The sequence below is a fragment of the Acartia tonsa genome, chromosome 5 (assembly GCF_053477335.1).
Source record: "Acartia tonsa isolate MP-2025a chromosome 5, ASM5347733v1, whole genome shotgun sequence".
Classification (NCBI taxonomy): domain Eukaryota; kingdom Metazoa; phylum Arthropoda; class Copepoda; order Calanoida; family Acartiidae; genus Acartia; species Acartia tonsa.
Window position 1 is genome coordinate 42,462,618 of NC_137264.1, and position 23,535 is coordinate 42,486,152.

The window sequence follows — 23,535 nt, forward strand, 5'->3', positions numbered from 1 at the left end:
CCAAAGGATGACTCCATGCAAAATTTGAGCCGGATCAAGCCAAAACCAGCCGTGCATTTTATGAAAAACCGTTTTTTTCCGGTTTTTAGGGGGTATCTGTAAAACAATTCAGCTGGAGCAAAACCGGTTGGAGGTACAAAAAATTTTACTTCACATGAAATTTAGCCAATGCAATTGCCTACAAAAATGTACTTCAGCATCAACTTGATTGGACAACTCTTTCCCCTCCTAAATGTTCATTAAAACCTCGGAAATGGCAAAAATCGCCGAAAATCACGCCTGTGGCGGGAAATAACGGCTAAACGGTCAGCCGGAGGCGAATCAAACATAAGTAAAGAAATGTCCGCCTCAAAAAGTTGTTTAACATCAAAGAGATGCTTGAAGTCTCTAAAACGACTCTTTCCCCTCCTTTAAGGGGAAAAACTGAAAAAACGCGATTTTCAAAAGTATGCCCACTTTGTGGGTGTGGGGGGCACTGAACCCGTCACCCCAGGGTCACCAAATATAAAGTCTAGGCGGCCAACAATGCTGAATGTTCACCAAGTGAAAGTCTCATGTCATTATCTCTTATGAGAAAAAAGTTATTAGCCGTGGGCAAATTTCAAATTGTGTTTTTTGATGGATTTCTTTAACGGTTTGAGATAATCTCACGGGACCTTTTGCCCAACCTAAGTCTGGTTATTTGTAAGGTCTAAGAAAAAAATCAGACTTACGCAAAAGATTATAATTATAATCTTTGCACAGAAAAATGGCACGAGTTGAGGGTTAGAGGGGGCAAAATGAGCAGACCAGCGATTTTTGATGGCGCGCAGCGACGTTGTGCTTCATCCAATCCGATTATTTTTTTTCTTAGGCCTCACAAATAACCAGACTTAGGTTGGGCAAAAGGTCCCGTGAGATTATCTCAAACCGTTTGAGTGTGGCGGGCCGAAAACCGCAAAAAATGGCCTAAAAATTGACCAGCCTGTCATTTCATTAAAGAAATCCATCAAAAATCACAATTTGAAATTTGCCCACGGCTAATAACTTTTTTCTCATAAGAGATATTGACACGAGAATTTCACTTGGTGAAAATTCAGCATTGAGGCGGACATTTCTTTACTTATGTTTGATTCGCCTTCGGCTGACCGTTTAGCCGTTATTTGCCGCCGCAGGCGTGATTTTCGACGATTTTTGCCATTTCCGAGGTTTTAATGAACATTTAGGAGGGGAAAGAGTTGTCCAATCAAGTTGATGCTGAAGTACATTTTTGTAGGCAATTGCATTGTGAAGTAAAATTTTTTGTACCTCCAACCGGTTTTGCTCCAGCTGAATTGTTTTACAGATACCCCCTAAAAACCAAAAAAAAACGGTTTTTCATAAAAAGCACGGCCGGTTTTGGCCGGATCCGGCTCAAATTTTGCATGGAGTCATCCTTTGGTATTCCCCACAGTTGATACTTGATTTGGCAAGATCCCAGAAAAGTGTGGTATATCTACCCCCCCCCCCCCTATTTTTAAGCATGGGGGGGGGGGGGTGTTTCGATGCTCCAGTCTACCACATGTAAGCAAGTACCGTAAATTTCTTTTATCACCGTTTAGAAAGCTGTTTATAATACGATTCGAGAAATAACTATTTTATGTTTCAGGACCGGGCGTGTTGCTTTTGATGCGATGGGTGACAGACTTTTTGCTGAATACAAGGTAAACAAACAATTGTAATACAATACCTGTCTGTTAGCAGATCTTAAACAAAGAAGGATTAGATAGGAATATTCATCTCATCGTATTATGGACAGCTTTTCGCGGATAGTAAACTGAAAAATTCTAAAATTAATTCCAGTTGTGTTGGTTCCGAGGGGACGAAGGCACAGGCTTTTAAAAATGGTACTGCTTTTTATATTAATATTCGTGGAAAATTAACACGATTACATGCTTTTTAGTTTAGCATAGGTCCGGTTTTAATCCAGTGGAAAAGTTAATCTTATTTTACAACCAGGAGTTGTAGGCCATTGAACTGTGAATTATACCTTCTCTAAACAGTGTTTTCTGTCATTTGTTAGTTCAAAATAATTTTGGGGTCTATTATTTTATTTTCGATTGGTCTTTAGAAAGGAGCAATAGCCAAACGTTACTTAACAACCCCTTGTCAACATGCCAATTTTACCTGAATTAATTTTTATAAGGTATTTATTTATCCTTGATTGTTCTATCCCTGTAAAGCTGGTTAATACCAAAATGTATTTATGCCAAGATAAAATGTATGAGAGGATTATTCAACAAGAAATCAAGTTTCAAAGATATTTGATTATCACATTTTACAGTAGAATATCATGTTAACCAGTTCACTGCAAAGATGTGTTATCATGTGGGGTAACGTGACTCTAGAACCAATTAAAACCTTTTACTATGATTAACAATTTTTACAATTATAGTTTACAATTTACAGAGTATCTAGGATTTTGTTTCGTCTTAAGGACAGAAGCTGTGTGTGTGTGTGTGTGTGTGTGTGTGTGTGTGTGTGTGTAGCCATAGTTTCTTAGTGTTTGGATCTAAGTAGTCCATAAGGACAGAAGCTATGGCTATTTGCTTGTTTTTAAATATTTTTCACTGGTGGAAAAATTTGAACACCATTAGTTTAATCCACCCAATGTAAATTTCGTAAAAGTGCTCAAAGTTTGTAGATGAGAAAACATGTTCATAAAACCAGAATTTTAAACATTTTGAATCCTTATTTTCAGCTTTTTTCTCCTTTATTCATAGTTATAAAAGCATGCAGTAAACAAAACATACTATTATAATTATTTTTGATTGCTAAAACAATAAACAGTGTGTTACTGTATGCAGGATTTGAATTTTAAAATTAAATCGCCTAGAACCTTCCCTGAATCTCTTCAAAGCTTCCCTATAATTATGAACTGTATCGGTTTTAGCGAGATTTTACAAATGAAAACCATTATTGATGATTTGATAAATGATGTTTTTTTTATGTTTTTTTATTTATTTTTTTTTATTTTAGATTATCAATGTGAAGCCGGGTCCAATTCTTTCTACTGTAGGAAATTATTACTATTCAAACGTAAGTATTTTCTACCTTTTAAACCTGATATAATTGCTCTATTATTTTGAACTATTCTATTTTTAATTGTAATTTTATAACGCAATGCAGCTTATAGTGCCTAACAAAAAATTACGCCATACGATACAAATGACCAATGGTAGGCCAGTATAGATTTTACCTTTGGTCAATATATACTGGTCAATTATTGGTTACTTGTATTCTATGGCGTCATTTTTTTTATTAGTCATTATAAGCTGCTTCACAATCTTTAAGAGAAATCTTTGAATTATGAATTAAATTTATGTTGCTAGTGTTCACAGGTTTTTTACAAAGGGGGGGGGGGGGCGGTCAAAATATATATTCTGTAATGGGGCTGTTGACTTGAATTGCTACATTCTTTATACAAGTTTATTTGTGTTATATTGAATGGGAGTTATTATATTTACTTGTTACATGTTACAATAAATTACATGGGCCTAGGGTTATACTCAAATTTTGCTACAATGAATTTTGCTTCATAAAGTGCATTGAAAACACTGAGCCCTTTTGGTATTCAAGGAGTTGAATACCAAAAAATATAGCCATTATTTTAAAAATGCATTGCAGGGCTAACCTCTGGGTTGGGCATTAACCCTGCGGGGCTATACCTGCGGTGTTTCCTAACCCTGCTGGGCTACCCAGAATTTAATACAAACTAACATAACCTGCACTAAAGTAATAAACAAACAAACAAAAACCAAATTCCCCCTTATTTTTAAAATATTTCAATAAGTGAATAAGGGGGGGGGGGTCTGTGCTTTGTGTGATAAAAAGAATACAAGTTGATTTATCTCTGGCAAATAATCGATTTTCTATTGAATTAAATAGTATTGTTAAAACCTCACAAAAATATATGTAACTTTTTATAAAGAGACAGCCTGACCGTACTTGCAATTTAATTCATTTAAGATGTTTAAAATCAAAATGTTTAATATTTTCGTAACTTCAATTGGATTCAAATGAATAATTTGTTTAAATATGAAATTATTTGAAGATATTTACAAATCATATTTGAAGATGATTTATAAAATAATTTGAATCCCATATGGTATAAATCATCCTTAAATCAGGACTAGGCAGCCGACATCGTCTATCATTCAATAATAACCGACGGCTGATACTAAGGGCTGCGACCTGAAGTGAGAGGAGAGAGAGAGAGAGAGAGAGTGTGAGATTCGTTGGATTAACAACTTTGGTGAATTTTGATTGGTCGATTCTTTAAGTTGAGTGTTCAAAGTTCAAACGTTTCAACTACTAATTTTAATCTAAAGAAGGAGTAATTTTGTTTATCATGATTGGGGATGTACATCAATTGATCGGCAATTGTCTTATCCCTGCATAAGCTGTAAAATCTTGGAAAATTATGACCGCTTTGAATTAGAAACCGCCATTTTATTTGTAGCTCCATAAAAACAGTAATGTGGAGCCACCCGTTTTGGCGGCTGAATTTTAAAATAAAAGCGGCTGCTCTGTCTTGCTGGAAACTTAAAGTACAATTATTCAATAAATCATAACCAGAGTGATTCAGGGATCTTAAGGGATAAGACAATGGATGATAAATAAATATACACCCTCAATTATAACTAAATTATTCCCTCTCTGTAGATTAAGACTTAGGAGAGAACTTTGAGTACCAGTAAAATTTACAGTCCAAAGGCCCCTTTCGCCCTGCGACAGATTGCAATAGTGTGCAGGGATATAATGATTTTACAATAATGGATAAATGAAACTTAGTCCCTTCTTTATCACAGATCATTCCTAATATAACTCCCCCCATATAAAATAGTTTATCCCAACTTTCTAAAACTTGATATAAGGAGGAGGGGGAGCTACACCTACTCTTTCTAATAAGTAGAAACAAACGGTTAGTCAAATTTGATTCTACTTTTTATAGAATCTTTGTAGCCTAGCAAAGCACAAAAAAAGTTTAAAATATTTTCCACAAGTAAAATTTTCACAGTTCTGAATGTTGAATCTGAGAAAAGTTTTATAATTTATGAAAAAGTTTGTGGAGAAATGTGCAGAGGAAGATTGCCTGCAAATTGAGTCAATTCAACTTTATTGATAAAAATAAGCCAGCAATATAACTTGATATATTTTGGATAGATATATCAATTTCAGCAATACAGCACAAAACTGCAAAATTGTATTTTTTGCATCTAAGACACAGGGGCTAGCAGTTGCAGGGTTTCATCAGTTTTATAAAAGATTTTTTTGGGGGGAAAATGCAGAAGACAACCATCTCTAATTTTTTTTGCGGGGTTTGGTGGGACCAATCCCTAACACAACTATTATGAGTTAGGTTTTACTACCTTTTATGTACACAAATTACCCCCTCCTCTTGATTTAAAAATTAAGATTAGGGGGTGGAAGGGGGATTTATTCCCCTATGCCTAACCTATGTGTGGGGGCCTAACTCAGCAAGGCGTATACCTGCGGTGCTCTGACCCTTGGTGGGATACCTAGTACCAAATATAGCCTTCCCTAACCAGATCTAAAGTAAATATAAAAAAAGAAAAAAGATCATTTTATCAAATCTTGAATTAAATAGTAATTAAATACATCAATAACTGTATTTAATAATTATTTGTTGATAACTAATTATTTTTCTTTTAGGCGTCCAATAACATGGTGATTAATGTGGATGATTCGGAGATCATTTGGCCAGGTGGTCACAGGTATAAAATTTTTATTTCCGCCGGATAAAAACCGGTAATGAATCTGAAAGACTTACTTTAATATTACAATTTTAAGAACTTTTCTTCGAAAATATTAATAAAAATCAATTGGCCAAATTATTTCCCGCTTGGTATAAAACTAATGTCGTATATCATACGATATATATATGTTCTAGAATAGATATTAAGTCAATTGTCCTCGGAAATGAACATAGAAAATATTTTAAAGTATAACCATGTTGAATATGCGAAACCGATTTCCGGATTTTAAAAATTGTAAACATAAGATGCTTAAGAAACGCCAAAGTGGGATAACTCATTAAAGCTTTTAAAGCCAAAATTAAATCAATAAGATTTGCTATTTTTAACGAAAATGTCAGAATGATTTATTTTTTACCTGTCTTTATTTGTTGCATAATTATTTGTTAACTTTTTCTGATGAATGCATGCAGTAACTCTTGACTTCAGTTTTATTTAATTAATTTGTCAACCACTTCAACTTATACAGCATTTATTTGAGCCCTAAAAGATCATCATTCATTTTAATATGCTCCAATTTTTTGGGGGGAATTAAAATTAATCTAAAGTGTGTTTATTTTTAAGTTTATATTGCCATAATTCTGTCAAAAAAGCATAACATATATTTTTCTGCATTATGTACATACATGCTTTCTTTACAAGCACAGAAAAAGTCAGATTTGAAAAATATCTCTATTTTAAGTTCTATGTAATTATCTAGCAATCAAAAAGCTCATTTTAATAGCAACGTTTGCCGAAAAGAAATTTGCTAATATAATCTATTTAAAAAAAATCCCCGGCTGCGCTGCTTTAGTTTACACTAGCGGCTACGCCCCTAGAGGCCTCTAGGGGCACGTGAGGAGGAGAGAGTCAAATTTAATAACACAATTTCTTATTTTTAATTTTTAAAGAAAAAAAAAATTTGGGGGGGGGGCGAAAATTTTTTTTTTGGGGGGGGAGGGTTCCCCCCCTCATTTTTAATTTTGGTTAAAAAAATTAAAAAAAAAATTTTTTTATTGGGGGGGGGGGGGGGTTTCATTTTTTGGGGCGGTTGGGGGTGTCCCACCCCCCCAAAAAATAGTTAAAAACCTTCCCGGGAGTTATGAAAAGCTACCCTGTTAAGGAGAACCCGATCGGTTCAGCGGTTAGCGAGATCCTTCGGTACAGACACACAGACACACAGATACACAGATACACAGACACACAGACACACAGACATCCTGTTACTTTAGTATAAGGATAGTACATTACTCTCCATGAGAATTGCAACAGAATCGAGTGCAAACCCGCGCGCGCGCGCACACACACACATACCAACACAGACTAGTATAACATGAGTAACCATTTTAAATTTCTCAATTTCTGTATTTGATGTTAATTTGAACTAATCACATATTCATGACTAAAATATCTAATAATACGCTAGAATTGTCATAAGAAGACACGTGATCACTTTATTTTAGCAGCAAATTCAAAATTTTAAGAAATGTGTCAACGGAATTGTGATTTTAAAATGTAAGGTACATGTACTGGGATTTGAGTAAACCACTAGAGGGGGAAGTGATTAAATAACTGTAGGCCCCCTTCTCAAAGACCCTGTACCGACTTTCAATTGGGTATTTGAGAATAAATCAATAGCTTCAGCAATATTAACATAGCCAAGTTGCCACAAAAAAAGAAAGCAATGTGCTAGCTGACAAAAAAGCCCTTAACAGGGGGATCCGGGTAGTTGTCTGGTTATACATCTATACTATAAATTTATTGTACTGGGTGTCATTGTATGGGAAAGGACAGACATGTTTTCTCCTCTGAGAATACATCAAAATATAAAATGCTAGTAGAAACAGTCGGTACCGCGAAACCATCATTTCTCAGTTAAAAGGAGTCTTTCTTTCGTAAAGTTGTGTGTAACAATTTAGTCAAATGTTCATAATTATGACTATTTTATATATTTACATTTGGTCATAAAAATTAGGGACAGTTTGTCTTAATAAGCGCATTTGACAAAATTGCTACACACAATTTTATGGAAAATATGCCAAAAAATGACCCTCTTTATGAATTTTTTTTTATTTACTTCTAAATGATTCATTATCATCTCGTTTTTTTGTTACCCAAAAACCATTGTACTGTACATGCTGCATATCCAGGGAGGGAGGAGACATTAGAATGTAAATTACACCGGTCTTTGGAGATGTACAGTAATTTATTGTCCATTGTCCTATCTTTTAATATCCCTTAGTAAATTAAATCATATCCTTCAATGCAAATTCTATTAGAAATAGTGCCAAAAGTTATAAGAAAGAATGATGTTGCATATTAGTTTATATTTCTACAACTGTTAAAATGATTTAGCGACCCTAACTAGAAAAATATAGTTTCGCTCTCCAAATATATAAAATGTATATGATGTTTATGTACTTACAAATGTATTTTATATTTCAAGATTGATATCAAACATGCAAAACCCATCTCAGTATTACACATTACAAAAAAATCATTGGAAAATTTCTGTGAAAAAAATTGCGACTATGCCCCCATTATCTAGAATCTTATGAGAAGTGAAATGGAGGGGACAGAAATAAAGCCTAAATCCAACCCTGGACGTATGTAAAGCTCAAGGGGTAGTTTCATGAAATGCATTTGAACTTAATTTAGTGAACTGCATAATTTTTGCTAGTTAATGGGTTAAACTATATTTATAAGGCATATTTTTGAAAGAATTTCAATTTTCTACCCCGTAGTTTTGATTTGAAAATATCAAGACTTGAAAATTGTCTTTTTGTGATATATGCAATTTGAAAAGACGATTTTCAAGTCTTCATCTATAATACAAAGTAGCTTGATGTCTGTCCGTCTGACCGTCTGACCGTCTGTCCGTCTGTCTGTCTGTCTGTCCGTCTGAAGCTTAAGTTCTCAGTAACCGCTGAACCGATTGGGCTCTACTCTTCAGGGATTATACCTACTGCTCCTGTGATGGTTTTAAGCAATTTTCCTGGGGGGGTGGGACACCCCCAACCCCCCAAAAAACTAAAAAAACCACCCCCCCCAAAATTTTTTTTTACATTTTTTGTAAAATCTCAGTAACTGCTGAACAAATTGGGCTCTACTCTTCTGGGAATATACCTACTGGTCCTCTGGTGGTTTTAGGCTATTTTCTAGGAGGGTGGGACACCCCAACCACCCTAAAAATAAAAAAATCCCTATTTCCAAATTTTTTATTTTTTTTTTTATTTTTATAAACAAAAACCAGTAATTGGGTTGGGGGAACCCCACTGCACCATTGGGCGAAGCCCCCATGAACCCCCCCCCCCAAAAAAAAAAATTTCACCAAAAAATTTTTTTTGGCTTTTTGTAACTTTTAAAAATTGACATCTTTAAAGAGTTGTTGCAATTATAGGTATTAAATAAAATTTACAGAGGAGAGTTTTCAATTTTTGTGTATATGTGGTCCAATCAGTGGGACTATCAGAGCTTGCGCCGCATACAGGGTACTCGCTTATGCTCACCCTGTACGAGATATGCGGTGAACAACCTGGGTTTAATTTTTACGAATTGAAATTTTTGTGCATACGGCGCACAACCTGGGTTTAATTATACCAAAGAGTAATTCGGCAAAGAATAACTTTTTTGAAAATATAACTATAAAATTATTCTGAAGGGTTGACTTTCCATTACCTCATGGGGCAAAGCCCCTAGAGGCTAGGGGCGAAGCCACTAGTATTTTAAAAACTACGTGGTAGAAAATTGAAATTCTTTTAAATATATGCCATATAAATGTAGTTTAACCAATTAACCAGGAAAAGATATGCGGTTCACTAAATTAAGTTCAAATGCATTTCTTGAAACTACCCCTTTAATCGTTTCAGTGGTTAGCAAGATCTTTTCAGACAAACAAAATTTAATAGTATATGACAAAAACAATTGCTGTAGCATTAGAACTTTGTCTGTCATCATCTGTTAAGAAATCATAAACAAAGAAATCATTCAATTACTCTAATTTTAAGGAAGCTTTAGTCTTGGAGTTATTTTCCCCTCTAATTTTAGATGCCCCTAGTTGCCAGGGGGGCAGTTGATAGTTTTTATTTTTTTTGTGTATGTTCAAACACTAATCTATACAAACCGTTTGTCATTTCCAATCTTACTGTATTATAATTTACTTGCAGTTACGCCCCTGAAGACCTCAAATGATACTTAAAATGTTTTTTTTTAATTTCTATTTTGAGAAATAATTTGTCTATGTTAAGGCAGCTGTTTTTATTCATGTTACTACGATAATGGCGCCGCCCTGCGAAATTATTTCATAAATTTTCGTATTTTTGGCAATTTATCTTGGGAGGTTGCTCGTACACTCACCAAAAATAGTTATAAACATTCTTAGGACCTATGAGAAGCTGCCATGTAAAGGAGAACTATATCGGTTCAGCGGTTAGCGAGATCCTTCGGTACAAATATCCTGTTACTTTGTTATGAGGATTGTTGTTGTTTTAGTGTGAAGCCAACTGGAGTCATGATCCCAACTCATCTGAAGGTGCTGACTATTGTAGAGAGACCATTCATAGAACATAAAAATAAAACTAGGAAAATATATCATTATTCGTTGATTTTTAGTAGCGAAGCAACTTTATGATTTACTTTGTCTGTCCAGCCTTTAGTCCGTAATGCTATGTGATTTTCTCGGCTGCTAGTTGTGTTTTTTAAAGAACACAAAGTATACTTGATTCTACCTCGGTCCGTAGTTCACGCAACAAAAAGGGGTTCGTGAATTTTTATTATTCTTTCAATCTTTATTCCTGTATTTTTCTTTCTCCTTTTTTTCAACACTTTCCCTGACCATTTCCTATATTATTGACTTTATCCGTTTGTCAATCTATGATTTTATTATATACTTCGCTAATATATAAAAGGCAATTTTCTGTATTTAAACAAACTGTCGCTAGAGCAGGGTAAAATATAAATGGTAGATACTTGATCCAAGCCTCCTAGGTCCATGTAAAGCAAAACGGCCAACAAAGCTAGTGTCCTTTTAGGATATTATATTAATGGTATTGTTCAGGGGCGTCCAAGCTTTTTTATTTTGGGGGGGGGGGGGGGGTAAAATCTTTTTTAATGGGGGGGTAATTTATTCCGGGCTAAAATTTGCTTGGGGGGGGGTAATTACCCCCCCCTGAAATCTGTTGGCAGGGGGGTAAATTTTGTTTACTCCCCCCCCCAAAATTTACCCCCGAGGTAAATTTTTTTTGGGAGGGGGAAATTTGATAATGTATTAATTCGTTTGGGGGGGGGGGGGGGTAATCACCCCTTTACCCTCCCCCCCTCTTGGACGTCTATGGTATTGTTTTAATAATGAAATATTTTGTTACTCAGTGATTGTGATAAAGAGGAGGGTTGGTTCAACTGTCCCCAATACATTTTCAACAGCAACTCAACAAAACTAACTCATCGTAAGTATATTCATATTTCAAAAAGTTTTCAGCTATATTTGGTGTTAAAATGTACAGAACCCCCCCCCCACACACACACACACACCTTCTTAGGAAGATGACAAAATTGAGAAAACTAGATAAAATTCAGAAGTATTTTTGATTGGTTGTTTGTAAGTTAAGTGTTCAAATGTTTCAACCAATATTTTAATAATACACAAGGGTTAATTTTGTGAATCATCATTGGGGATGTACATCCCTGATTTCTGTACATAATTTTAAAAATACAAGCAGTCAGACAGATAGAAATAGAAAGGTATTCTAAGGTTTATAGAACATATTTTGCATCAGATAAAAGTAATGAGTGATGCAATCTAGTGTAATGCGATTTAGGAAGGAGGAAATAAGAAACATCCAACTCCTAAGAATGTATTTCATAAAAAAATTTAAAAGTACCTTATTCTTATATAATATCATGTGAATAAGTCATAATATTTAAACTGCAGATTTTAAGAATAGATTTGAGTAAAATTATAAAAATGTTGTTTTAGTATAATTTACATAACTGCAAAGTAAATATTGTTTTTAATCTTATACATGATACTAACTTTAATATCATTATTTTCTATTTTATAAGGTTAAAAAATATTTAAAGATAGGATTTAGATCAGTATATTAGATCTCTCAAATAAGTGGTTGGATGTTCCCTTTTTTCCCATTTAAATGTAGGATTTAAAAAGAATAAAAAACATTTTTAGGGATGTCCAGATATCTTACAAAGTATAACAACATCCCAAAATTTGTATAAAACCAGACTATGGTAAAGCTTGAAGTTTCCTTGAAATGTAGAGCCAAATTGTTATTACTGTAAGCGAGATCTTATTTGTTACAAACACAGTCAAAATCTAGGAAGGGAATGGACATTGAATTGAAGTAAATTCATATGTTCTCTCATTCGTTTTCTTTAAAATCAACAATAACCAAACTTTTTTAATAATAATTAAAATCCTAATGATGAGTGATTTTGTTTCATCATTATTGGGGATAGGATGTACATTGTTCATCAATTCTTCGTTCATTGTCTTAAGTAGGCTTATCTTGCTTATTATAATATTTATTTTCAGTTGGTAGTAAGTTCTGTTGTCGTGGTTACTGCATGGACTTGCTAGAACAGCTGGCCAATAAATGTAACTTTACCTACGATGTGTATTTATCATTAGGTAAGTTTTTCTTTGGTAATGTGCCTACTGTACATGTTTGTCCGTCTGTCGGTCAGTCACATACGTCGTTTACCTACTGAATATAGGTGCCGTATTATTATTACCTATGCTTGTCTTTGTTTTTATAAACATTTCATTACTTTCTGCAAGATCCAAACATTTAAGGTTTTTGAAAATATTCGCTGTTATAAAATATTGTTTTATTAAGACTTTATAAGATGCTTATGCTTTTAACATAATGCCAAATCATCCTAGAAATCAACATAAATAAATTAAGTATAATGGATAACTATATCTTTAAATGGACTTACTGACCTACTGGTAATGGTTATAGAGTTACTACGCTTTCTTCATTGTAACTAAGTGTCCACATGTATCATCATTATAAGTTGCGATTATAGCTTAGTTTTCCATTACGGATGGACGAACCGTTCCTAAATATAGAAAAGCCTCGCTTTAAATTAAAGGATATTATCATAATATTAAGCACTTTTACTTTAACATTGCGTTTGTTAACATAATATTTAAAGATTTTAACTATTGAAAATTCGGGTATAGTCCATTTTGTGGCCACGGCCCTTAAGTGGCGATTCGTCGTATTTTGAAAATGGCTTATGACAGGTTATTTTAGGATAGGTTAGGTTATATTGGGTTAGGTGATTGCCCCGCAGGGTAAGGCCATTGTCTCCTCAGGATTAGACCCCCCCCGCAAAAAATGCTGTGAAAACACAATGAAACGCCCCTTAAGGGGCGTTGCCACGAAAGGGACTATGCTCATAAACTTTAATTTGGTTTTATTCAATAGAAAAGTCTTCAAATGAAAATTTAACCTTTTGTATTAAGATAGGTAAAATACTTTAGTTTTTGCCTTTTGAATAAAGGTGTATGGTATATTTCTTTTCCACAAATTATTTTTTATCCTTTTCGTTATTAATTGATTTTTAAGGACTTTTAAGACAATTGGTATGTTGCGCGTTTTATAATTTTATTTTTGCTTATTGTCAGATTTTGATTGTTTTCCGGATAGAATCTATGTCCAGATGTTTTTAGGGGTTTGTCTTAGCATAAAGTAGATTTGGGATCTTTCCACCTTTAAAAACATTGTTGATAAGTCGAATTGAAATTATTTTTCAGTCGTTTCAATTAGTTTCAGTGTCTATAAAATAAGGGACAGTAAGCATTTCAAAATTAAAACGGCTTAAATTTTTTATAAGAAACTAGTCTTGTTGTTCAACATATAACACGTGATTTACTTAATTAATGTTTAATGAAAAGAAAAAGAAAGAATTTAAAACTTATTGTAATTAACAATGCAGAAAGTTTTAATTTTTGTTTAATTAAAAATGTTCAATCAGAAATTTTCTGTCTTTTTTTTTGTCTGTGTGTCTCGACAAAAGTTTTCCTTTCTATAATAGTTTAAGACTATTATTCTAAAGTTTATAATTTTACTTTGTCTCTATTGACTAAATTTTCCTATTATGGCAGTATGAAGTACTTTTAGTATGGCTTCTCTATATTTACCATGTGTTTTTAGGTTTGTATTCTATAGGAATGAAATTTATTTTATTATATGAAGATACTTTATGGTTAGGTCTACAAATGCACTACTGACCAAAATATTAGAGTTCTCAGCCAGCAAAGTCACAATATTGGTATTGAGATATAATTTAAACTTTTACTTTAAAATTTTCACTTGGCAGGGTGGCTGTACCCTCCCTAAAAAAAGTTATAAACCTCTCCAGGACCTATGTGAAGTTATACTGTAAAGGAGAACAATTTCGGTCCAGCGTTTAGCGAGATCCTTCGTTATTTACAGACATACATAGATCCTGTTACTTAAATATAAGAATGGTCAGAATATTTTGTTTCCTTACACTTAGACCCGTTTTTAAAAGAAAATACAAATTTTAGATAGTAATTATGGAAGTTTGGAGCGTAACAATGAGACGGGTAAACAAGAATGGAGCGGACTCATTGGAGAACTTGTGTCGGAGCGCGCAGATCTTATTGTTGCGCCACTCACCATCAACCCCGAGAGAGCGCAGGTTAGCTATTTGCACCGTTGCTTCTCTATGGATTTCATTTGTCTGGTTGTTTCCTAATCTATAATACAAAGTAGAACGATGTCTGTCTGTTTGTGTGTTTGTTTGTAGCGAAGGATCTCGCTAACCGCTGAACCGATCGGGTTCTCCTTTACAGGGTAGTTTTTCATAGTTCCAGGGAAGGTTTATAACTATTTTCTTGTGGGGTGGGACACCCCTAACCCCCCAAAAATGAAAAATACCCCTCCCAAACAAAATTTTTTTTCTTTTAAAACTAAAATTTAAATAGTGGGGTTGACTACCCCCCCCCCCCCAAAAAAAAAACAAAAAAAAATCCCCCCCGCCAAAAAAATTTTTTCTTTCCTTTTTATCTTAAATCTAAAATACGAAAAATTGGTTTGATCAAACCTCTTGGGGCAAAGCCCCTAGCGGCTAGGGGCGAAGCCGCTAGTGATTAAAAAGGGAAAAAAATGACTAAACTGTACATGGTTTAGATGTATGCGAGGTTCCAAATAACAGAAAAGTGGATGTTCTGATGGCAATTTACATTATTCAGATATATCTAAAAGATGTCTACATGTCTGTCCGGATTAAGATTGTTAGCCTCTTGACTGATTGTGGTCCACGTTTCTTGCTCTTACCAATGTTTTAAGGTTGGGGGTGGGGAAAACACCTTCTAATATTGACTCCTCCCTTTATTATTTCTTTAAAATAAAGCCCCTTAAAAAATACCCCCTTCCATTTTCTCCAGGGTGTAATACCCGAGATGCTAGGGGGCAAAACAACTACTGTTATATATAATGGCCTGAAATACTAGTCGCATATAAATTAGGATCCAGAATAAGCCAGAAAAATACGTTAGTTGTAATACATATAAAGGGTGCTAAAATAAAAACCAATCGCTTCACTTTTTTCAATATAAACCTTACAGTTTTGGTCCAAAACTAATAAAAAATATTACAATTCATGCTCAAGCAATGACAATGAGAAAACAATATTGAATTTTGAATCTACTTACCCTTCCAGAGCCCTAGAGCTTAAGACCTAGCCCTTGCAAAGAAATTTGCCCTACGCCGAAAGTGCATATTTTATTACAAATTTGTCTTTTTAAAAACCAATCGCTCACAATATGAACCACCATAAGTACTTAAAATCTTGAAGATAGACCCCATAATGTTTGGAGTTTTTGATGGGGCATGTAAAGACCTTTCTTTAGATACCTTAACAATGTTTCTAACACAATCTTAGCCAATTTGGCATCAAAAAGATCGACCTGGCAATCATCAAGAACTAGGAATAGACAGAGCCGTTATGCCTCAAAGTTCGATGGGAATGTCTTTTTTATGTCAAATTGGCATAGATTGAGTTAGAAACCTTGTTAAGGTGTCTAAAGAAAGGTTTTTACATGCCCCATCAAAAACTCTAAAATTATGGGGTCTATCTCCAAGATTTGAAGTACTTATGGTGGTTCAAATTGTGAGCGATCGGTTATTTTTTTAACACCCTTTAACTACAAACAAGCATTTTCCAGTTTCAGTACTGAAAATATTTGGAACAGTGGCAAAACTTTTCTACATTTAGGCTATTTTTCAATTGTAATCTCTTTTACACACATATCCCCTTGATATTAGGGTAGCAGTCGCATTTGTATCTAACAGTAAGATATTAAAAAAGTTATTTCTCGCATCGTATTATAAACGGCTTTTTGCGGATATAGAATGTACAATAAAAAGATTAAAACTAGTTTTTTTAGCCCCGAGGTGCCGAAGGCTAAAAAAACTGGTTTTAATCTTTTGATTGTACATTTTTATATTCGTAGAAAGCTGGATATAATACGATGCTAGACATAGTTTTTTCGTATGGATGAGAACCGGTTTCTATCCACCGGATTCGAATGAATACGAGAAATAATTTTACTGTTTTTTTAGGTCATGGAGTTTAGTAAACCGTTCAAATATCAAGGCATTACTATACTTCAGAAGAGGGTAAGTTGATAATATCGACACTACACTACAAGTTTTAAACTAGTATGGATTTTAAGGGAAGACAATTGGCAATGAATTATTTTATCATCCAAAGTTCTAAAACATGAAATTACCTCTTATTTGAATCAGGTGGAAACTTTTGGACACTTCTGCACAACCCAATTTAGATTTTTTGATAAATCCCTAAGGTTTGCGGCCAACGAATAGCAGAACAACTCTATAAACATTTTATAATCTATTATTGAAATTGACAGTTATTCTGGTTTGTCGGTAATTGTACTGTCATAGGTTTACATGCGGAATAGCATTGGAAAGATGCGAAACAACACCACAACAATTCTGTGGGAATATAAATATTCTTGTTAGACTTTTTTTTATAAACTAGCGGCTGAGCCCCTAGAGTCCTCTAGAGACACGTAAAATTGTTTCTATTTTAAAATCAGCTATTTACCAAAAAATATTTTTTTGGCCGATAGATGATGTTAGTTATATGTGTTTAGCTAATTGAAAAAATGTCCGCACTGCGGCCTTTTTTTATTTCTTTTTATTTTTGTCTATTTCTCTGGGGAGGGTGGTCGTACCCTACACCAAAATAGTTATAAACCTTCCCGGGACCTATGAGAAGGAGAACCCAATCGGTTCAGCGGTTAGCAAGTTCCTTCGGTACAAACATACAAACACGCAAACAATATACAGACATCATGTTACTTTATTATGAGGATAAATTATGAAATCTATGCTACTTTTGGAATTTATCATCCATAGTTTGAAACGTATTTATCATCTTTTATCATCAAAAGTTTAGGCGCTTTCACATTAATTACCCTGGTGAACACTCTAACCCCCCCTTATTTTGAAATGAAAAAAAATTTTGAGGGAAGGGGTCAGTTATTCATTTTTTTGTTTTTTACTTTAGGTCAGGTTAGGTTAGGTTAGGCTGGGTTAGGGCAATACAGGCATAGACCTAGGTTAGGGGCCCTAAAGGGGCTAGGAAAAGGAAAAAACTACACTAGCACATATTTTGATTTTTTTTGGTTGGAAGGGGGGGTTGTATCAGTGCTTCATAAGCATTTTGTTGGAAGCAACAAAGTTTATTATTAATAACATCTTTCCTGTAAAAGAGGAAATGTTAGTTAAAATGTATTACTTTTGCAAATAGAGGAAAAACATCAGATAAGATAAAAAGGTTAATTAATTCATATCTTATAATTAAAATTAGCTTAAAGTGTAATTATTGGAAAATAATTACATAATTGACATAAGATTGAATTTTATCAACAAATTTCAGTATCCATTTTTTAAAAATTTAATTGATAGGCTCTTTCATAAAAGATACTATTCAAGACAATGTAATTAACTATAAATTGAAAAACACTCAATAAATATTAACAAAATTACCCTTTCTATGAATAATAATTGCTGGAAAAAAGTTTTTACCAACCAATTAAGATAAAGTTAAAGTCCCCTAAGCTTTTAGGCCAAGGAATGGGAGAATGTGCTTTAAAATTTTGAGTACCAGTGTGATTTACAGTCCAACCCTTCATGACAACAATCCTAGTGTTTTGAGGAGTAATCTGTTTTTATTTAATTTCAGCAACCCCGAGCCTCGCAACTTGTCTCCTTTCTGCAACCTTTCAAACCAACTCTCTGGGTACTGGTGCTTGTCTCAGTAAAGGTAATTCTTTTTTCTTGATTAATTTTGGAAGCAAATTTCCTTTGGTAACATGAAAATTTTTAGTTCTAGATATCAAAACGTAAAAGAATGAAGCCATTTATGGTGCCTACACATGACCAATGACAGGCCAATACACAGACTAAAATACCAATGGTAGGCCAGTATGACGTCATTTTTTTATAGGAACTATATAAAGCTTCAAAAGAATTTTAGCTTACAAAGTTTCGTACATTTTTGATAAAGTTTCATATGATTCTGCTTTATTTCTTAATCTAAAAAAATTTTCAGTTCATATCCAATCTACTTGAGGACATAATTGTTATTGTTTACATTAAGCTTTACATATCCCGTATGTTTCTGTTAAGGAGCATATGCAAAAGACTGTATTAATCTCTGTAGAAAGACAAGGTGACTCAAAAATCAGCTATGTAACGTCATAAAATCTCCCTCATTTTTAAGACGTCACATGGCTGATTTTTTGAGTCAATTTGTCCCTTTACTTGATCTCCATGTGATGGATTGTCAGATATACCTTGGTTTTAAAGTAGCTGGGGTGATAATAACGGATAAATATTACAGGTGATAGCAGTCTGTCTCTACCTATTAGACAGATTTTCTCCATTCGGCCGCTACTCAGCCGTTCCGGGGCTGCCAAATGACGAGGAGAGCCTGAACCTGACGGCTGCTATCTGGTTTGCCTGGGGGGTTCTACTCAATTCTGGAATAGGTAAGATTAGGGGTGAACACAGGGTTATCCATGGGGGGCGGGTGATTAAACCTTTAGTAGGTACATGCAGGCATTTCCAATTTCAATATATTGGTGGGAAATCTGATGACAAACCCCCTCCTGTACGCGTATTGGTACAAATAAATAATGTTCTCCTTTCCTTTCATCCTTTTTTTTTAAAAATTTTTTTCTCTCGACATTATCACTTCTAAATTCAAATACACATACACACAAACCCACACACGCTCACACACACACACTTAGCAGCACACGCACACTTATTACTAGTGACATTTACTGTTTAATCATGGAATAAATAATTTATTAAAGGTTCCCGTTATCGTTTTATATAAAACTTTGTCATCTTGTTACTGCTGCGCTTCGTTTGGACAAAAATGATCCTTGCTTAGAATATCTACGTATTTGTAGATATTCCATGGAATAAAACACAATAAGCATATCTCGAGCAAAGTGTCACATTTCGCAAGAATATTCAAAATTTGTATTCAGAAATACCTATTCTAAATTTGAATATTTTTACATCATATCATGTTTTCCTTCGATGTACAGGGTAAAGGAGAAAAGAAAATCACAAAAAAATTATCTTCAATATTTTACTATAAGAAGAAAATTTTTAAGTGTGTTATCAAAACCAACTAAAATCAAAGGTTTAAAAAATGTATTACACCTTTTGTTCTTTTTTTAATAGATTTTTTGGAGGGGGGATGCGATTGAGATATCCGGCAAAAGTACATTAGATGTATTTTCAACAGGGTATTTAAGAAAATCGAATTTAAGCTGCATAATTTTACAAAAATATTGAAACTCCTGTTACATGTATCATATAATTATTATTTATACTCTAAAAAGTACATACATGACTGGCAAACATACAAACATCTTATTGCTAGCATTTTTGCCAGCCTTAAAATTTTGATGGTTAATGATAATTTCTTCCTAAGAACACGTCACTTTTTAAAGCCACCCTGTAACAATGTCACATAAAATAGTTTGATACATTACATATATATTTTGAATGCAAAACTTTTTTTATGATTTGAGTCTGTACATCAGTGCGCAGTCTTTTTGTTTAATGTATTGAGTAATTTTACTTTTGAATTCCTCACGGGGCAAAGCCACTAGTCCTATTATATGAAGTAGTAAGTTTTTCTTCTTCTGGATATTAAGGTTTTGAACTGAACTGATTAAGTTTTCTATTTTAGAAAAGCTTACATAGATCCCAGGAATTTTTCAGGCTATTTTATTTTAAATCTTTGAATAGAGCCTCTAGATGCTATGGGCGCAGACTCTAGTACATAACTAAAAGAGGAGCATTTATTTTACTAATAATGACCAAAATCATTATAAACTTATTATCATAGATCTATATCAAATAATTATTTTTTTTTCTAATTTATGATCTTCACTCTGAAAAATGATGTGTTCCTTGTTATTTGAGATATAGCATTCAGAATTTATATTCTTTCCCAGCCAGGTTTTAAATACAAAATGATCTACAGTATATGTACACAAAATACATACTTTATACAAAAATATTATGTGATAGTTGAGCTAGTGCCTCATTTAGGGCTATTTGATTCATATATAGCTCTAAGACTATATGGTTAATGGCAAAGCCCTGTGCACGCCACTAGTTAAAGTATTTTAAAACCCAGGTATAAGGGGAGGGGAGGTGACTCGATTGATTTACAATTCTTCTTTCCACCCAAAGTTTACTAGCTACCAGATTAAGAATTTTAAACATAAGGATAAGACATGAGGTGCGTTGGGAGGGGGGGGGGGGGTTTGTTTAAATATTTGGTTTATCATTATTTATTATTACATAAGAATTCTTACAAACTATTCACGATTTAAAAACACCCTGCAAAAATTGACTCGACGGTTCAAAACAGTTATTTCTTATTATTACTGCGCTACTTATAAAGTTTATTGTACTTGTGTTGTTCCTATATTATAAAACTGGGTAAATCTAATGCATTTAAATTACATATCAAATTTTATACAAACAAAATTTATTATTGCATTTATAACACTTTCTAGAAGTTATACCTTTCTAAAATTATGGTATGTACGTTGTACATCAGTCCATAAACAAAAGTTATTGTTAGTTTATTCGTATAAGCTTAATTTCCACATTTAAATTACTAAAGTAAAATGTACATGTTTTTCTTTTTCGTTGTGATTAGGGATTTAAAGGGATAAGACAATGGCCGATAAATTGATCTTTCCCCATTATGACAATTAAAATTAGTGGTTGAAACGTTTGAACACTCAACGTAATAAACAAATCAATCAAAATTAAGTAAAAGCCAGCGAATAAGAAAAGAAAACGTTAATGTAAAAATTTGGGATTAGTGTAATAAACACCCCATTGTCCCCTTTCTCTCTGCCAACTTTAAACCTTAGGTGTGAATCAAGTGCTTTGTTTATATCAAACTGATCAAATAAAACGTTTACAAAAAATAAAGGAGAAAGATTACATTTGTAAAATTTATCGATTAAGAAAAGGGGTGTTTTGTCTCTCATTTTAGAAATATTGTTTTTTCTTACATACCTCCTGTAACCTATATCACGGGGCTATCTAATGCCCAATATAGCTTATCTTTACCTGACTTAAAGTTGTTAACAAAGAAACAAATAATTATTCCCCTCCTTTATTTTTATATAATTAAAAAAAAAAAGGTGGAGGGGGGTTAAGTGCTTTAAAAAGCAAATTTGTTAAGGCAAAAGGTTAAGTTTAAAACTGTAAACAATTATTTATTTTTAGGTGAAGGGACTCCACGCAGTTTCTCTGCTCGCGTGCTGGGCATGGTGTGGGCCGGCTTTGCTATGATCATTGTAGCCTCGTACACCGCCAACCTGGCCGCCTTCCTTGTCTTGGACAAACCACAGACCAGCCTCACTGGTATTAATGATCCTAGGGTAAGTTGTTTGAAACCTGATTTTTTAAGTTTAACTTAACATATGCGCATACACTCTATACAATGGTTCTTCCGACGGTCTGTCGGTAGTACACGGCTGCTTATAAAGATATATGGATAATTTTTTTTGAATGGTGAATCTTATTACTGTGTAGAAAATACTCTTTAACCCATTTTGTTCGTATGTCTGTCCATAATACTAACCATAAAGATGAGTATAGATTCAAAAATTAACCCAATAATGCATTTTCTTTTTATAAATAAATTTATATATACTTTTATGTTGCACAAAAACTGATGTAATTCCACTTTTACAACCCAGGATTAATATTTTATGATCCATGGTTTACCAAATAATTATTTGAGTTGCTATAGTAGCATAGCTACTCTAACAAAGGTATGTCCGTCAAAGTAAGCTATACTTTCTCAAATGGTTCCTACCAGTGGATTCAACCTAGCTTTTTTCAATGTGGAGGTTTTGGGCTAATTAACCCCTCCCCCAAAATAGTTTAAAACCTTCCCTGGATCTATAAGGAGCTTTACTGTAAGGATGAATCTTATCGGTCCTTCATTGTTACAAACACTCAGATAGACAATCATCCTGTATACTTTTATATGAGGATATAATTAATTGATTATAATTATATTTTGAACTTAAAATTTACACAGAAGATGTATCTTTTAGCTTTTCTTTAATAAAACATTGTTTTTATATAAATAAAAAATAAAAGTTTTCCTATGTTGTTTAGGTTACTTTTTATATATTGTGAAATTAATTGTCTACTGAAGTCTGATTCTTAAGATGTTAGAAAACATTTAATGTTAACAATACTTCTATGTCATAGCTTTCGTTTCTTTGAGGCTACGACTCCAACAAAAATTGTCTCAAAATCCGGCTCTACATATCTCCTTCATAGATTAACTAAAAATAACATATAATTTGAAATTTATAACATTTAATTTTTTTAAGGATCAGGCCTAGAAGATTTTCTCTTTATTTTCTTACCACGATGTAAAAATGATGTTTCTTCGTTCTATCCCTACGTATATTTGTGAAGCTTTTCTATAAGATTTTTTAAAACCGAAGCTTTTCTATAATTAGGGTCAGTCCGTACGTCCGTCAGTGACGGAAAGCTTTTTTCCCTAATTCAGGCACGTTGTCCTATCGATTTAAAATTTTGCATGATGATCCCTGTAGTAGGTACAATTTAAAAAGCGTAGCAACTCTAAAATCGTTATCAGAATGTCCGTACGTCAATTTTCAACATGTTGATTTTCACTTTTTTAACAACAAATTTTTATATGATCTAATTATCCAATTGATCTGATTTTTGGTATACTGATTCCTTTAACAGCAAAGTACAATATTATAAGCAACTCTATAATAAAATCCTAAAAATGTAAGTGTGTCCTTAAACATTATCCTGCATCAAGCAATTTTTTAACTAATTTACTTTTGCTTCGACTCTTGATTATTTAGTTCTGACACTCTAAAAATGTTAATGCCCTTTTGTCCTACCGTTTCAGATCCTCACTTTTATAGATGTTTTCATCCTTGTTAAACTAAACAGACGGTTTGCTTTGTTTTGTCTATGCAAACTAAGAATCTAACATTTGATCGAGCGTAAAAGCGTTCAAATTCATGTTTATGTGTAAGGCTACTAAAATTCATCTAAAATGTGCGAAAAATCTCTGAGATAAGGCATCTCTGCTAAAAAATCATGTTTTTTGCATTCTGTAATTGAAT

At 33.4% G+C, this 23,535-nt stretch overlaps 1 protein-coding gene across 1 annotated transcript in view; it reads left to right on the forward strand.

Moving 5' to 3' along the window:
* The window catches only part of Nmdar1 (glutamate ionotropic receptor NMDA type subunit 1), a 72,168-nt gene that overhangs the window by 33,871 nt on the left and 14,762 nt on the right, over positions 1–23,535 (forward strand). Inside the window, exons 17-27 of the mRNA XM_080161772.1 lie at positions 1,628–1,682; positions 2,998–3,057; positions 5,695–5,756; positions 10,266–10,353; positions 11,140–11,218; positions 12,322–12,417; positions 14,329–14,462; positions 16,388–16,444; positions 18,039–18,119; positions 18,699–18,846; positions 21,635–21,789. Coding sequence (XP_080017898.1) covers positions 1,628–1,682; positions 2,998–3,057; positions 5,695–5,756; positions 10,266–10,353; positions 11,140–11,218; positions 12,322–12,417; positions 14,329–14,462; positions 16,388–16,444; positions 18,039–18,119; positions 18,699–18,846; positions 21,635–21,789 — 1,015 coding nt within the window. The remainder of the gene's footprint in view (positions 1–1,627; positions 1,683–2,997; positions 3,058–5,694; positions 5,757–10,265; positions 10,354–11,139; positions 11,219–12,321; positions 12,418–14,328; positions 14,463–16,387; positions 16,445–18,038; positions 18,120–18,698; positions 18,847–21,634; positions 21,790–23,535) is intronic.